This window comes from Salvelinus alpinus, chromosome 4, assembly GCF_045679555.1.
Source record: "Salvelinus alpinus chromosome 4, SLU_Salpinus.1, whole genome shotgun sequence".
NCBI lineage: Eukaryota > Metazoa > Chordata > Actinopteri > Salmoniformes > Salmonidae > Salvelinus > Salvelinus alpinus.
The window spans coordinates 60,473,894-60,490,326 of record NC_092089.1 but is presented as its reverse complement, the minus strand read 5'-3'; the positions used below and the strand labels follow the sequence as shown (position 1 = coordinate 60,490,326).

General features: G+C 44.3%; 1 protein-coding gene across 2 annotated transcripts in view; it reads right to left on the bottom strand.

Annotated features, from left to right (window-relative positions):
- Nucleotides 1–16,433, bottom strand: part of LOC139574046 (AF4/FMR2 family member 2-like) — a 165,114-nt gene that overhangs the window by 8,675 nt on the left and 140,006 nt on the right. For both annotated transcript variants that reach the window (XM_071398174.1, XM_071398175.1), the window contains 10 exons: nucleotides 10,410–10,569; nucleotides 8,071–9,195; nucleotides 7,567–7,682; nucleotides 4,688–4,964; nucleotides 4,025–4,161; nucleotides 3,561–3,624; nucleotides 2,335–2,471; nucleotides 1,855–1,926; nucleotides 429–522; nucleotides 34–74 (listed from right to left, as the gene is read on the bottom strand). In XM_071398174.1, coding sequence (XP_071254275.1) covers nucleotides 34–74; nucleotides 429–522; nucleotides 1,855–1,926; nucleotides 2,335–2,471; nucleotides 3,561–3,624; nucleotides 4,025–4,161; nucleotides 4,688–4,964; nucleotides 7,567–7,682; nucleotides 8,071–9,195; nucleotides 10,410–10,569 — 2,223 coding nt within the window. The remainder of the gene's footprint in view (nucleotides 1–33; nucleotides 75–428; nucleotides 523–1,854; nucleotides 1,927–2,334; nucleotides 2,472–3,560; nucleotides 3,625–4,024; nucleotides 4,162–4,687; nucleotides 4,965–7,566; nucleotides 7,683–8,070; nucleotides 9,196–10,409; nucleotides 10,570–16,433) is intronic.

The window sequence follows — 16,433 nt, the reverse complement described above, 5'->3', positions numbered from 1 at the left end:
AACATGAGATGACTGAGGTGAAATGTAACTCACTTTCCATTGGCTCCCCATGGCGAAGGTGCTTGGGAACTTTTCTGGAATGGAAGAGGTTTGTGAGAGCATTACATTTTGCAGCTCTACTATACAAACATATTGCATAGCTTAGAGAATCTATTAATGCATCTCAAAAAGCTCCACTAGAATAATATGCAACATACTTAATTAAAACAGGCTTAAACACACACAATTTATGGAGATCATTGATAAAGTTAATTTGCACACTAATTGGAAAAAAATGTATGGCTTTTAATAACCAACATGCAGAACTAATGAGTATACACAACTCAACACAAATATATATTACATTTAGAAATCTTAATTGGCTTCACGTGTTCTACTGTGCTTCTTCTACTCCTAGATGTTAGAATTAGAAGTTAGGAGTTAGTTACCTTGAAATACTCCATTAGGGAACGGGAATACTTTACTGCATGGTCCTTCTTCAATTTGAACATTCTCAAGTACAGGAGGGATAAACAGCGATTGCTATGGAGTTAAGAAAAGAATAACATTAACATGAAATACTGGATCTTATACCGTGTATCTAGCATTGACAACATTACATATATTCGTATTACTTATGACCATTAAGCACAAGAAGATAATAAAAGAATAACAATAAGGAAAAAGTGTTTTCTAACTAATTAACTTTGCATATCCATGATGCATGACTAAATAATCTTGTTGTCATCAAACTCTATCTCTCTAATAGCTTGAAAATAAAGGCTAGAAAACAGAGGCTGCAGCCTAGTAAATCAGATCCCAGTAGCTTCCCTGCCAGGGACCTTTGGTCTGCAGATCCAGCCTCAGTGCCATGGGGGGGCTGACCTTTCAACAGTGTGCTGCTCGCCAGACACCAGATGCTTTGGACATATGCACCACCCCACGACATGACACTAACACTCAGGCATTAATAAGCCATCACTGCAGTACACTGCTTCCTTGTTTCCCCTATTCTAAACCACATCAGTATGTACAGTACATACACGTGCGCACACACACACACGCTCATACGCACACACGCTCATACGCACGCACACACGCACGCACACACACTTTGCCCTCTAAAACAGATTATAAATGGATGGATCATGTCAGCCAGTGTCAAATATTTGAAAATAATCCCTAATGATGTCTGAACGGTGTACTAACAGGAAATATGACCTGGGAATCTCACTCCTACGCTCATCACTGTCTGCACTGCTAAGTCTGAGAGTCTAACCATAACATTCTAACCATAACATTCTGCTCAGATTATACAATCCATATGACAGGCAGCATATAGTTTTTCCTTCATCTCCCCTGTAGCAGTGTGGCGAACTGTATATGTTTATAGTCTGCTGCCTGCTGCCAGGAAATCTTTCATTATCCCTTAATAGCTTAATGAAATACAAGAATAATGATCCACTTTAAGCTGATTAAGTGCTTTAGCAGTGTTTTAAAGCTCCCTTCAATATCCATCCGATTGTCGGGGAGTGATGGCTGAGTGGAGATTTAAATTGTGTTTGAGTGAAGCGGCGGATTGAGCATCTAACGGGTTTGGAAGCCGGCTGGATTTTCTGAAATCAACCCAAATGCCCACACAGGCTAGAGTTTGTAGTCCATCATCACATCCATCAGTGCAATGTTAGGTCTCCTTCAACCACCATTCAGTCATCAGACACGCACACGCACACACACACACACACACACACACACACACACACACACACACACACACACACACACACACACACACACACACACACACACACACACACACACACACACACACACAGGTTTCACATCCAGAAACAGCAGAGCGAAAAGAAAACTCACCACAACACAGCTAATTTCTTCTCGGCTACAGTTGCTGAGTGACTTGTAAAGTTCTTTAATCTCATGGCATACCTTCAAAAGCAGAACAGACAAAAACATAGATCATATTCAAATATTCTTCCTTTTCATAATTAATTCATTTCAATTCAAATAACAAAAAAAGAGCATGACTCAATATCCATAAAGCCAGGGGACGTTCCATAGAATGACCGGCCTTGTGTCATTTTCTGTGTCTAATAGTTTTTGAAGAAAAGATTTCAATCAGCCATGCATGAATCCCTGGGTAGAATGATGAGCTACAAGGTCCATCTATTTTCATTTTCACTGCCATTAATAAAATGAGGGCCGCTAATTGCCTTGACTTGTGGGGTAGACTGGATTAGCGATGGACATAATGATGCTCATTTTCACTGAGGGCAGGTGGGGATACCTGGCCTGAGCGGGGGTGGGAGGGAGAGACACATTGGTGGGGACACAGACCTGATGAGTTCAACCGTCTCAGAGTACATAGTGTATGGAGACTTGGCCTCTAGCGGATCCCGCTCCATGGCGTTGCCACACTCGATGAACGACAGCGCCCCATCAGTATAGTTAATGGCTTTGCCAAACTTCTCCATCTGTGAAGAAACAATGGAAACATTGAATAAGATCAGCATTAGGTTCACAACACTACACGGCCACAAATGACTCTCCTCATTTTGAATCATTTCCCAAAGCTTCAAAGCTCTTGTGAAAACAGATAATAAGCAGATTTAATCAGAAGGAAAAATAACAATGTCACATTAATGTTCGGGGAACATTCTTTTGATATTTTTCTATTTTCTGGACCCAAAAAGTATATATATGCACACGGAGCCAAAATACAAACCCCAAAGTGCAGACAACAAATAATAGGCATATGACTCATAAATGCACATGAGTGTAAAATAAAATAGATTTACACACCACTCTCCACTGAAAGCACCTCTTAAGCAGGTTCTATCCATTTTAAGTAAGCCCCTTTTACCAAATACGACCGGGCTGGTGGAAGATTCATTACAGCTCAACGATTACAGTCATGTAACAAGGGCAATCAATTCCCTTCACTTTGTATTCATGGCTGGCTTTACCTCGCAGATCAGATTTATGCCCAAGTGGATGTAACTTTCGATAAAGGACAATGTCTGGGGAGATAATTGCTGGAATCCAATTATTAGGGCCCTATGAGTGTGTTGGTAAATCACGCCCGTCGCCTAGGCCCAAGCCCCTCTTTGAGGACATTGAAGAGGTGTGTAAGAGCTCCTTTTGTGATAGATCACACATCCTCACTTAGAAAAGGCTACAGGTCTCAACAAGGGCTCTACTCTATCCTCTGCACACCTACTAGCATTCTTCAGCTAAGACCAGTGTCTGTCTGTTAATAAGAGCTATTCAGCAGGAATACTTATTCTCTAATAGGCTCAGTAAGAGCTGCTGCTTGCTAATGGCACATTGGCATGTATTTGATAATGGTATTATCACACTGGTCTCTGTTGCTATTCATATTTGTGATGTCACGTGACTGACTAAAACAGAGTGTGTTTATTGCCTGGCTCAGACAAAATACAATCTAAGGAAGAAGAACACATTTGTTTGTGTAATATATCTCTATCAAAGTAAATGCTGAATTAAATGTTTGTAATACATTTTCAGGTGCTGTTTTAAACTGTAATAAAACAGCAGCTTACCAGTGCATCTGCTTTGTGCTTTAGTTTCTTGGCTTCTTGCATGCAGTAGTCTGCGTTGTGAACTCTGTGGATAACAATTACAGTGAGACTTTGGTCAGTCTTACAGTATGTTAGAAATACAAACAGATCAGTGACTGCACTGACTGCACTGCACAGTGTAATGTAAAATGTAAGTGACAGAAAAATGTGTTTGCCACTTTGCTGCAACTGGATGGACTGCAGTTGTTCATGTTGTAGTTGTCCTCCACATGTTATATATGTTTCATTTTGAATTATACACATAGAGGAACTTAACTCTGTAATCACATCCCACAAATGCTTCAACATGCGGTGACATTTTAATCATGTTTGAGACTTAAATGAGTACATGCATCATGACATTAAAATGACATGGCTGTGCATTCGGGGGGAAAAAAGGGTGTTTTTGGAGTGTTTGGAGAAGTTAGTTAGTTACTCATACATACGTGTTATTGAACGTTAGCTTGGGCCTTCTAGGCTCCATGTGGTCCATGGACAGAGATGACGGGTTGGACCAAACGTCAGAATCGGAGTGACCGTTGCCATGGAAACTGCCAGACGGCTTGCTATGGGTATCTTCCTCCTGTGAGATGGCAGGGCCAATTAATATGATAATTAGCATCCAGCAGTAAGTCTAATAATACTGTAATGATTCATACTGGTGATTTGGACTGCTGTTACTACGTTGTGACCGTGTATTTATTCTATGTCCTGGCTTTAAACATATTCAGCACGTGGGATCCATTTTCTTCTCTTCAAGGCTGTTTTGAAATCCCTCCAAAGGGTCATTAGATTTGCAAAAACACAGGAAATAGTGGTAGTTGCTGGAGCAAAGAAATAATCTGCAGCAACAGCCTCATCTACCAACTTCTCTACACAACAAATTATAGAAGACATATTTTATTAGCAAACGAGAGCAGATGCAAAAGTATCATACTTTAAAATAATAAACCATCAAAAAAAACAATAAACCCCAAAATTGCTCAGTATTTAATGATAGCAATACGACAGTTTTAAATAATATTTTACAATACTGTATAATAATGCCCAAGAACAACTACAGTATACATTTTTGCTAGTTTCATCATGATCAGCTTTCCCCTACTTACACTGCTTGTCTTGGAACGTGAGAAGGATTTGCTCTCTCCTTTGCTGCGGTGCTTGTGTGAGGAAGAGGAGGATGAGGAGGAGAAGTTGGGCAAAGAGCAGCTGAGGGTGGGTAGCAATAAGGTGCTGGTGGCGCTGCTAGCACCGCCCTCCTGGCTGAAGGAGGAACACTCGCTGGTCCTGCGCTGGCGTATAGGGGGTTCGTCGGAGAGCGGAGAAAGCAGGGGAGGCAGCAGCTCTCGCTTCTCCTCTCTCTTCCTGGGCTGTTTCCTCAGAGAGCTGGGCAAAGACACATACAGGAACATTTATGAAATGCTTATGTATGGTTTATGAAGTGTTATGAATGGTTCATGAAGTGTTATGACATCCGTATGTAGACACCCTTTAAATAAACTTATCGAAACAGACATAAAAGAAGAACATTGCTTGGCCTGCTGCCTCTCTCTGTTGCTGTCATTCCATGTTATTCACTACAATACTGGAGAGGGACGGCAAGTTCTCACAGCCTTTGAAATGCCAGCAAATCTCATGTCTAATGTCATCAAAGTGGTAGATGGATGAAAATAATTTAGAAATTACTTGACTGTTTTAAGGCATTTGTAAAATTGGGAAGGACAGACATTATGTACAGGGCTCAAAGAAAACAGCTGGCCCTAGACAGAATATTCTGTTTGTTAGAATGAGTGATTATTTCTGTTTTTATTATAAGGCTAAATCAAACGCAGCATTAGCGCTAAGGCATAGAGTCTGTACTTTCACTATCAGTTGGGTTTTATTATAGAAGGTTATGGTGGTAACGCATTTTGGAGACTTCAATTACAATAAAAACAGTACATGAGTAGATCAATGATATTTAATATAACTTCAACATATAATTTTCACTTGGTTTTGGGTTAAAAAAAAGAAGGTATAAAACCATAGAACTGTTTCATTTTTTCCCCAGTGCCTCTGACCCTCTAAGGACGCAGCCCAGAAATAGGCCTATAAATAGCCCTGTAGTGCACTGACGGGTCAAAATATTGATTGATCAGGCAGTGGAAAGGCAGTTTGTTATGACAGAAAGCACTTTTGCTTAGATTTACAGTCCTTCTAATATCCACTCCTGCTCCAGGAGCCTGGCCCCTCACAGGGGAACACAGCAGACTGCAGTCTGTATCCAGGTGGTTTCTCTCGGTATAGCTGTGTGTGCCCACATGGGGCTTCTGTTAACAATAGTGTTCTCTATGTTAACAGATAAGAGGCAGGTGGAGAAGTTGCCTTGAATACTTTCCCTTCCTCAAAGTCAATAAGGACTTTAAAAACCACCAAGGACGTACAGTAGTAGCGAGAAACCTGCTACTATATTTCTCACATTGTTTGCAACAATAGATTATTTCGCCTCCCTTTCCCTAAACTCATGGGGATTTGATATACGAGAAAAAAAATGCTTAGCTAGCACAAGAGCGCCCAAAGCACTAACAGGGAAAATGCAGTCAGAAAACCTAATTAGGATTATGTTCCTCAGGTTATTTTTGAACAGCAGCATATTTTGTCTTGTTTTATGAGCCTGAAAATGAGCAGAATCCCGGTCGGTCCGTTTACAGCATTAATAAAAAGCATCTTTACTCTCCAATCTGAGCAAAGATGCTTTTTATTAATGCCATAAATGGACCGACCGGGGTTCTGCTCATTTTGAGGCCAATCTGATTAAAAGGGTGAAGATTTGCTTTGATTTGATTTAAAGGCTACTAGGCAGGTCATATTTCAGCCCAGACCAAAGGGTTCAGCATTTCTGCACTAGATACCAGTGCCAGCTCATATATCATAGCTCAGGTAATCATATTAAAGATATGTGTAGTGATTAGTGGTGAAGCTCAGTGGACACTCCGTCCTCCAGACTCATTCTGCTCAACCCCCTGACCCTTGTCACCAGCGTCCCTTCATCGAGCAGTAGGTCTCTGCGGCACTAATTGAATATCTAAAATTAGCATTAGCTCTCTTGTCAGTGTCACGTTACCTTAATGCTGGAGGACACAGGACACTGTAGAGAGAGCTCACAATAGCTAAAGATAAATGTGTAGGGGAGCAACCTCACTTCTCCTGTATGTCCCGGCCTGCTCTCCGAGGAGGATCTACACTGGTTGGACCTTGCCTGAGGATGTAGCCATTCACAACACATACAGTACTACCATACACTTAGGAAATATAACCTGTAATTACACTGTGGCAGTGGTGTAAAGTACTTAAGTAAAAATACTTTAAAGTACTACTTAAGTATTTTTTGGGGGGTATCTGTACTTTATTTTACTTTTTATATTTTTGACTACTTTTACTTCACTACATTCCTAAAGAAAATGATGTACTTTTCACTCCATGCATTTTCCCTGACACCCAAAAGTGTCTTCTTAGCAGGACAGGAAAATGGTTAAATTCACGCACTTATCAAGAGAACATCCCTGGTCATCCCTACTGCCTCTGATCTGGCGGACTCACAAAACACAAATGCTTCGTTTGTAAATGATGTCTGAGTGTTGGAGTTTGCCCCTGGCTATCTGTAAATAATACAAAAATAAGACAATTGTGCTGTTTGTTTTGCTAATATAAGCAATTTGAAATGATTGATATGTTTACTTTTACTAAAGTACTGTATATTTAAAACCAAATAATTTTACCGGGTGACTTTCACTTGTACTTGAGTCATTGTTCTATTAAGGTATCTTCACTTTTACTCAAGTATGACAATTGGGTACTTTTTCCTCCACTGCACTGTGGACACCCATAATGACTATGTACATCCCTCTAAACACTTACATAACATGATGCTCTACACATTCCTTTTCTCATCCGGTAACCATAGTGATGTGTAAGTAAGTACTGCTGTGAGTGGTTCGGCGACACTTACTCGTTTGTGCTAATGTTCTTGTGGTTGTGTATCGGTGAGATGCATGGGGGAAGAAGCAAGGAGTCTTTCTCCAACCGTAGCTTCTTGCTTCCCCCGACAGCGTCACAATGGTCCATCTGAGGAACACAGAAACAAACAGCTCAGTTAGCATTGAAAGGGAAAGGGGAACACCTGGTCAGAATGCATTCAACCGAAATGTGTCTTCCGCATTTAACCCAACACCTCTGAATCTGAGAGGTGCGGGGGGCTGCCATAATCGACATCCACGTCTTCGGAGCCCGGGGAACAGTGGGTTAACTGCCTTGCTCAGGGGCAGAACGACAGATGTTCACCTTGTCAGCTCAGGGATTCGATCCAGCAACCTTTTGGTTACCGGCCCAAATTGAACATACTACTAACACGTTTCTCACTGCTCCTCCATTGACACACTCTAACCATTATCCTATAAACCAATACCAGCCACTACCAATAGAGAAAAAAGAGTGAGAAAGATTCTATGCTTGCCTTGTGTTTCCTCTTGGCCTTGCTAGGTGGTTTCTCAACAGGGGTAGACTGAAGACTGGCGGGGGACTGTCGTCTGTGCTTAATGCTGGGTTCACGTGGTTCCCGGGGCTCAACTTTCACAGAAGGGGGCTCAGGGGGGTCCTGCCCTGGAATCTTAGACAGGAAGCTCAGCTCGATCTTCACCCACAGTGACTTGATGTCCTCAAAGTCCCTGAGAGGGGACAGCAGTTTGTTCTGGACGATGGGGACGGAGGAGAAGAGGGGGTCCCCTAGGAGGTCCATGGCCCCAGGGTCTGGGATGGATATGGAAGAGCTGCAGGTGCTGGTAAGGCTACTGACAGTCAGGATATTGCTGTTGCAGTCCTTGGCTGCTTTGAGAGTCTGCAGACTGCTGGGTCCTGGACAGGGAGGGTTATGGATCTTGACCAGCTCCTCTGGTTCAGAGTGGCACTCAGAAGACGAAGACTCCGTCTCGATGAACTCCTTGGACTTGGGGATGATCTTGCTGGGCCCCCTGTGCTTCTTCTTTTCCAGGACTGGGGCCAGGGGAAGAGGAGCTGGAGTAATTGTAGTGGTAGTGGTGGTGCGAGGCTCCTTCCTAGGGGCAGTCTTCCCACTGGTGCTCTTGGTCCTGGACTTGGGCTGCTCCAGGAGGGATGGAGGGTCCTTCTCCTTGGGGGTAGTGCTGATGATGGGGTTGATGGGCTTGGACCAGGAGGTGTGTTCCTCCAGGCTGGACGAGCGCTCCACTTTCTTCGGCTGTTTCTTCCCCAAGCTGCGCCTGGCTGGGGCTGGCTCCACCGCCACCACGGCTGGGGATTTGACCTTTGAACCCTTTCCCTCTGAGACTTTTGGTCCAGTCTTAGGCTTGGCCTTCTCTCTGATGGGGCTGAGGAGGGCCCGTTCCTTGGGGTCGGTCGGGGCCAGCAGGGCGGTGGGGCCAGGCTTGCTCTTCCCTGGGGCCGGGCCCTGGTCCTCTGGGGCCTGTTGGCTGTGGTCAGGCTGGGAGCTGCTGAGCCCATGGCTCTCTCTCTCTGGCTGGGTATTGATAAGTGCTTTGTTGTGTGGGGTCACTTTGTTCAGCCATTTATCCAGCTGCCATTTGTTTGTTGATGGAGGTTCAGGCTGTGAGAGAAGAAAAGCAGAAAGGACAAAGAATATACAGTTAGATCCAAGTTTGGTTTGATAGTAGACTACGTAGCTTCATAAAACACTGTGTTGACTCATGAAAGTAAAATGTGATAATTCAATTGTCTCTTCAGAGTTATATTATGACACCCGCAAACCAATGACAACATTTTGTGATGAAGCGGCCATTAAAATAGGCTCTCATAAACTCATGAATGACTGAGTAGTGCTCTCCCATAATTTCCTTGCGCCATTCGGCAGTCTCTGAGTGCCATGTTTTCATCAACCATGCTATCTCACATCGTTTGTTTTCTACCATTATGCCCCTAGACAAGTATAAATCTTTCATATGAAATCATAAAGACAGTCTTGAATGATCTCCTAAATGATAGCAAATCATTCGGAAAGGAAGTGCTGGAAATGAATTGACTAAGGAATGAAGCATTAAAACCACCGAGTGTAAAGCTGGGGCTAACACACACACTCTCCAGTCTGATGCAAGCATTCATAAAATTTAATCTTCCACACTATTTCATCTGTGAAAGCCCCAGCCTTTACATCCCATCAGTTGGGGTGGTGGATTTAAGCTGTTCTGGGCAGGGGGATTTTGGAGTTAAAAGCACCTGCAGCAATACTACATTAACAATCTAACATGGCTGCTGGAAAACACCTGGGCCCTCCTGAAAGTCTTTAGTAAACCATCAGTAGAGTGCACTTTGAGAGGAAAATAGACATCCCTAAAGACAGACAGGGCCGTTTCCTGGTCCTCCTGGCTGTTCCCATTGACTGTTCCCTGGTGGACAGGAAGTCACACGGTCTGTAGAGGGTGCCCAGATGCACTGTGGTAAATATTTACCCGGGTCAAACAGACTGCCCCTCTGTGGAATACAACTCTGCCTGGTGCTTTAGCTGCTTTAGGTGTCATGCAAGTCTACAGTGGAGGTCTAAAACAAGACGGTCTCCTAGTTTAATCCTATCAAAATTATAGGGATATTAGAGTAGATGGGAAGTTTTCTCCCCTTGATCAAAATGTTGTTTTAGTGATATTAGATGGTATTAGTGTAATATTGTGTCTTTCCGGAGCCTAAAATAATAGGGTACATGTTTCCCTATATGGCATAACACTGGTTGAGTATTGGTTGATAGCACAGTTAGTTTTACTCTGACTCTGCTTGGTTGGTACAGTACAGTAAGGAGTGATTGTGTTGTACCTCTGGGGTGGCGGTCCGGGAGGCCCCGTTACACTCGCTGTCACTGGAGCTGCTCTCACTATCTGAGTCTGACTCGGAGCTGCTCTCTGATTCGCTGGAGCTGCCCGAGGCGCCGCTGGAGAGGCCCGGGTCAGTGGTCCGAGACGTGGCCACAGGGATGCTGGGTACCAGAGAGAGAGAGAGAGCGAGAGAGAGAGAGAGAGAGAGAGAGAGAGAGAGAGAGAGAGAGAGAGAGAGAGAGAGAGAGAGAGAGAGAGAGAGAGAGAGAGAGAGAGAGAGAGAGAGAGAGAGAGAGAGAGAGAGAGAGAGAGAGAGAGAGAGAGAAAATATAAAGAAAAACATTTAGAGAAAAAGAAGGCAAGATATATTATACATAAACATAGATTGTGTGATAGATAAATCTTTACTTTAGCTGTTCTCATCCAGCCTCATATTCCGGCAGCACTACCTAGCCCTCTGTGACCCCGGACTGATCTCATTCCACTGGAGTGAGTAATGCACTGATGCGCTGTGACGCAGCTTTCTTTTGTCATCGTTTTGCTAAGAGCAGCCTTGTGCTCTGCCTCATGTTCGGCGCCAGCCACACACCCGGCCCCGTGCTCTCTCTGCTCAGCACTCCGCCGCGGCACTGGCTCTCTCAGCGGCGACACAGAGTTGGACGAGATGAGTCCACCTGTCATTGACATGACTCCCAGATCCGCACAGACTGCAGACAGCAGGAGACAGCCCCATCAATCACACAGCACCATCTGCCTCTCTCTATCCCTCTCTCCCTCCATCCAGCCCTGAGATGCAGGCAGAGCAGCATAAACCAGGCTGACTCTACCAACGCACACATCCAGTCACAACATGCAAACCACTGTAAAGACTAGTAAAAAGAGGCTCACTAATATACACACTACTATAAACATATTAACACACACATGCACACACAAGCACTCTCTCTTTCTCTCTCTCTCTCTCTCTCTCCCTCTCTCTCTCTCTGTGTTGTACTAGGGCAAAATGTTATTCAGAGAATAATGTATCTGAAATCCGAGTAAAAATAAACCCTTCCCCTTTCATGAAACACAACAGATAACTGCAGAACAAAGGAAATTGACATAATGCTTTATAATAAGCAATTTATTCTCCCTATTGAAAGTGTCAACACTAGACTAGCTAAAGATGTTGCAGGGGCGTACTGTACTTTACTGCTGGAGAAAGTAACAGCTCTAGCGGTTGACAATAAATGCCTTAAGGAGGCAGTTTGCTTTCTCACCACCTACGTACTTATTCTTCCACACTCTTTCAACCTTCTCTGTCACGCTACTGGTTCAGCTATTGGATCCTCAAAGGCCTAAGCTTTATAACACAATAAAAGCCACACTACACTACTGAAGCCCTCTAAAGACACTCCATCCACTACAGCCTAAAGCATGGTTATATGATAGGACCGGAGATACACTGGACAGGACCGCAGAAATTGAACATGATGGGTAACGATGGGTGTCTTTTCTGTCAACACCCCATTGATGACTGTGTTTTTCTGTGACAGGGTGAGGGGGCATATGGCCGCATGACCAAGACAGCTTGGAGATCAGCTCGGGGACATAGCGGTGGCACGAAACTCTGCAGTGAAAAAGAGCCATGTGTTAAATTACCACACTTAACCCAAATTCTGTGCCATGGACCAATAGCCTTTTGCTAACATGTCCAGCTTGTCTGAGCCAGGTCAGGTCCTTAGAGGAGACACTAGCTTCCCTGCCCCCAGGGCTTGCCTAGTGGCAGTTTGGTTCCAAAGCTGGATTACAGTACAAGGCTAGAGAGAGCAGGACCAGTGGACTCTGAGGCTCACAGCCAGGTCAGGTTAATTATTAAATATAGAGGAAGAGGCCAAGACCCTGTGGGTAATGTAGTGTGGCATGGTGCTCCTATGGCCTGCCCTGGCAGTGCCCGCCACTGCCCGCTGCCAGTAGGATGGCACAGCAGTAGCACACATGGCATCATGTCCTTGCTCTGAGTCCAAGGCCAAGCCCAATAGGCTCTTGGGAGTTGGGCCAGCACAACACTACTGTCTGTCTGTCTGGGCCAGCACAGCAACACTGTCTGTCTGTCTGTCTGTCTGTCTGTCTGTCTGTCTGTCTGTCTGTCTGTCTGTCTGTCTGTCTGTCTGTCTGTGTCTGTCTGTCTGTCTGTCTGTCTGTCTGTCTGTCTGTCTGTCTGTCTGTCTGTCTGTCTGTCTGTCTGTCTGTCTGTCTGGGCCAGCACAGCAACACTGTCTGTCTGTCTGTCTGTCTGTCTGTCTGGGCCAGCACAGCAACACTGTCTGTCTGTCTGTGTGATCTCTCCTTCATTTGCTGAGAATGGTGTCAGCACAAACAGAGCCAGCACTAGAACAAGCCAACAGCAAATAACCATCCATATACACACAACACTCTGAGATAACGCATACCGGAAATGATAAGGCAACCATTGACAGATCGACGGAGTACTTGTCTCGACTGCATGTCATTGTTTACAATAAATTGTTATAGGAATAGTTATGTGATTGCCCTCTTTTTCTACATTCAAAATACGTTTTATGTAGTAGAACTATTGTGGCTTTTTCCAATACCCAAGTGTTGTCCAACTCATTCTCTGGAAGAAGAGATGTAATTACTATCCCAGGTGCCATTAAAGTGTTTAAAATAGACCTCTAGGAGACATTCTTTCTTTCACCACTCAGCCTCTCCAAGTGGTGCTTGTGCATGCAAATACTTCATAAAAAGGAAGCTCTAATGTTCTATTTCAGAGTGAAGAATGGCAGCGTGGTAAGGTCACTTAATTTCCTTTCTTCCACTTGATGGAGGTGAGCCTGGGCTGACAGATGACAGAATCATGTGGGAAAATAAGGGGCGGGAGAACAATGGCTGCTGTCTGCTTTCAGCGTGTTCACCTCAGTCTACCCCACTAACCTCTGACCTGCTAACAGGCTCTGCTCTCAGAACACCGTCCTATCCTCTCTAACCTCTCTCTCCACTCAGTGCTGAGCTGCCTTTATCACAGCAGACAATAAAGACATTTAGAACATTGTCTCCTGTCCATGGAACTGGCTGCTCCATCCAGACTGATGATATTCCGTGGCAGGCAGGGGGGAAAAATAATGACTTATTTGCTGCCGTAATTCATTATTTGATTAAAGAACAGAGCTAAAAAAACAACAACAACAAGAGTTGCATATGTTGCTAATGAAAACAATGCACTGGGATGTGTTGTAATCACGGAGGTTAAGAACAAAGGGCCACACACAATGCATCTCATACATTTACATTTGAACACCAAATGCAGCACTATGAATGTGTAAACAAAGTAATGGCATTCATAATTAATGAGCTTTCCTCCTTATCCCATAACAAACTGTATGGAGGGAGCCAGTCTGACAGACTGGGAGTAGAGGGAGGAAGAAAATGTCTCTCCAGCAGAGAGGTTGTCGTCCCAGGCACCTCACGAGGCCCATTGGGAGTGGGATAGCAGTATACTCTAAAACCAACCACTTTTAACTCACACAGTTCACACACAGTTCCAGTGCACATATTTCACCGTTTATGCCAGCTAATTCATTGGAGTCGTCTAGGTTCTTAAGAGCTGTTCTGTCAAGGCATGGTCTAAAGAGTTGGGGCAGCTCTACAGTATCATTCCATCCGGTCACATTATCAGATTATCTACAGTTCTGTACAACTCTTTGAACAAGACGCTGCCAGACAGACCCAGACAGAATCCTGATGTAGTCATTACACAAACCAAACGACTTGGAGCATTCATTAAAAACCTAATAAATAAGTAAAGTTATGATATTTGGAAGTGTTTACACCATAAATATTCAATGTTTAGTAATGAAGCAATTTTCCAGGCCGGTGCAATGTGGAGATAAAAAGAGAGGGATATTAACCACTCACAATATCTCTCTCTCTCTCTCCAGCAACACACACACGCACGCATACAGTCTTCTACAGATAACCTTGTGGGGACACACAATTCAGTCCTATTCAAAATCATATTTTCCCTAACCCCTAACCCTAAACCTAACCCTAACCGTAACCCAAAAACCTAACCTTAACCCAAAAACTAACCCTAGCTCTTAACCCTGACCCTTAAACGTAATTCTAAACCTAACACTAATTCTAACCTTAACCCTAAACCCCATAGAAAAAGCATTTGACCTCGTGGGGACAAACAAAATGTCCCCAGTTGGTAAACTTTTGGTTTGTTTACTATTCGTGTGGGGACTTCTGGTCCCTTCTGATTAAACACGTCCACCCCCACTCTCTCTCACACACACGCACGCGCGCACGCACGCACGCACGCACGCACGCACACACACACACACACACACACACACACACACACACACACACACACACACACACACACACACACACACACACACACACACACACACACACACACACACACACACACACACACACACACACACACACACACACACACACACACAGCTGGTACTCACTTGTCATTAGCAGAAAAGAAGATACAATGGGAAAGGGAGAAGAAAATACGGGAGCAAGGCTATCTCCCATGGGATCATCAAGGGTCACAACAAGACCAACCTCCAATGATCCCACTGCTCACAGCTGGCTGAATTGGCAGCTTTAAGGAACAGTCTGCTATCGATTTGTGATTTTCTCCTTCTATTTACACTGATACCATAATCCGAGATCAATAAGGCCACTAGACACAGGCCTGTGGCGGAATTGATGAGGCGAGCGTGGAGTGGCTAGCCTCCAGCCTCAGACAGTGGAACCAGAGAGACAGCAGGACGAGAGAGAAGAGACAGATCTATCAAAAGAAGAGGCAGGCAAGGCAACATCTGAAGGTGGTGGATGGTGGAGGAGACTCATTAAACCAGACCTGGGTACATTTTGGAGCCAACTGGCTGGCTGTTGTAACGTGGTGAGTCAGTTGAGACGAGCCAGTCCCGCATTGATTCAGTGAAGGCCATCACTCTGCTCTCCCCTTGCTTCTTCCTTATTTGTTTGTACTTTCTAATTATTTAAACATCTATTGCTGATGAGGTGCTGGGCAACCCTGAGCAGGTTACATTACCATTCCCTTTTATCCCCCAGATTCACATATCCAAGGGCAGAACTGTCATTTTCTACCCTTCAATAAAGTGGAATCCTTAATTATAGATGAAGAAATTCGGGCATGCTGGTCTGTGGAGACTGAAACCTATGCTGGTGCTCAGAGCGCTGTTTGATTGGACGGACTCTCTGGGAAAGGAGAAAGGCTCTCTCGCTCTCTGCTTCTCATTGCCAGGCTCTGCTCTCAACCCTCTGAGGTGTAAAGCCTAGCTTAGCTGTTTCAATAAGGCTAGCAGTATCATTTTATCACCATGACACTGAATCACCCAAGCCTGGAATCTGAGGATGCAGACGTTCATTGTTATATCAGCCATACAGTACTATGTGAATGTTTGAGTGTGTGTATGAATGCTTTTGCTCGTGTGTGAATGTGAGAGTGTGGTGTCTGTAGTACAGACTGTGTGTGGGAAGAGAGAAAGAGAGAAAGAGAGTGAGAAAAGGGAGAGTGAGCGTGAGAGTTGGACCGCTGGAGGGGTGTCATCCATAATTTGTCTGTTCTCACTCTGCGCGCCCTGTGTTATTAAATGATCCTCAGCATGCAGTGCACTCTATTATTTTTATAAATCACCCCAAAGAATAACTCGCTGCAGATCTCCAAACCAATAATCTACACTTCCTCTTGCCCCTAAATCTGTTATAGCCTTTAATTGATTAAATTACAAGTCACTGTGCTCAGGGGAGTGGGGGTGGAGGAAGGGGGGGAAGGGGGGTGGCCACTGTTAGGACGCGCCTGGGATTCAGTAAAGACCCCCCCCCGCCCTCCTCCCCCTTCCCACCCTTCCCCGTGAAACCTGGTGCTCCAAAATTATGACCATTACACTTATGGAAAATGAATTACGGGGCACAGCATTTCTGTGATCGATGGCATGACTTCAACAGTATCCTAATTCACTTAGAGGCCTTC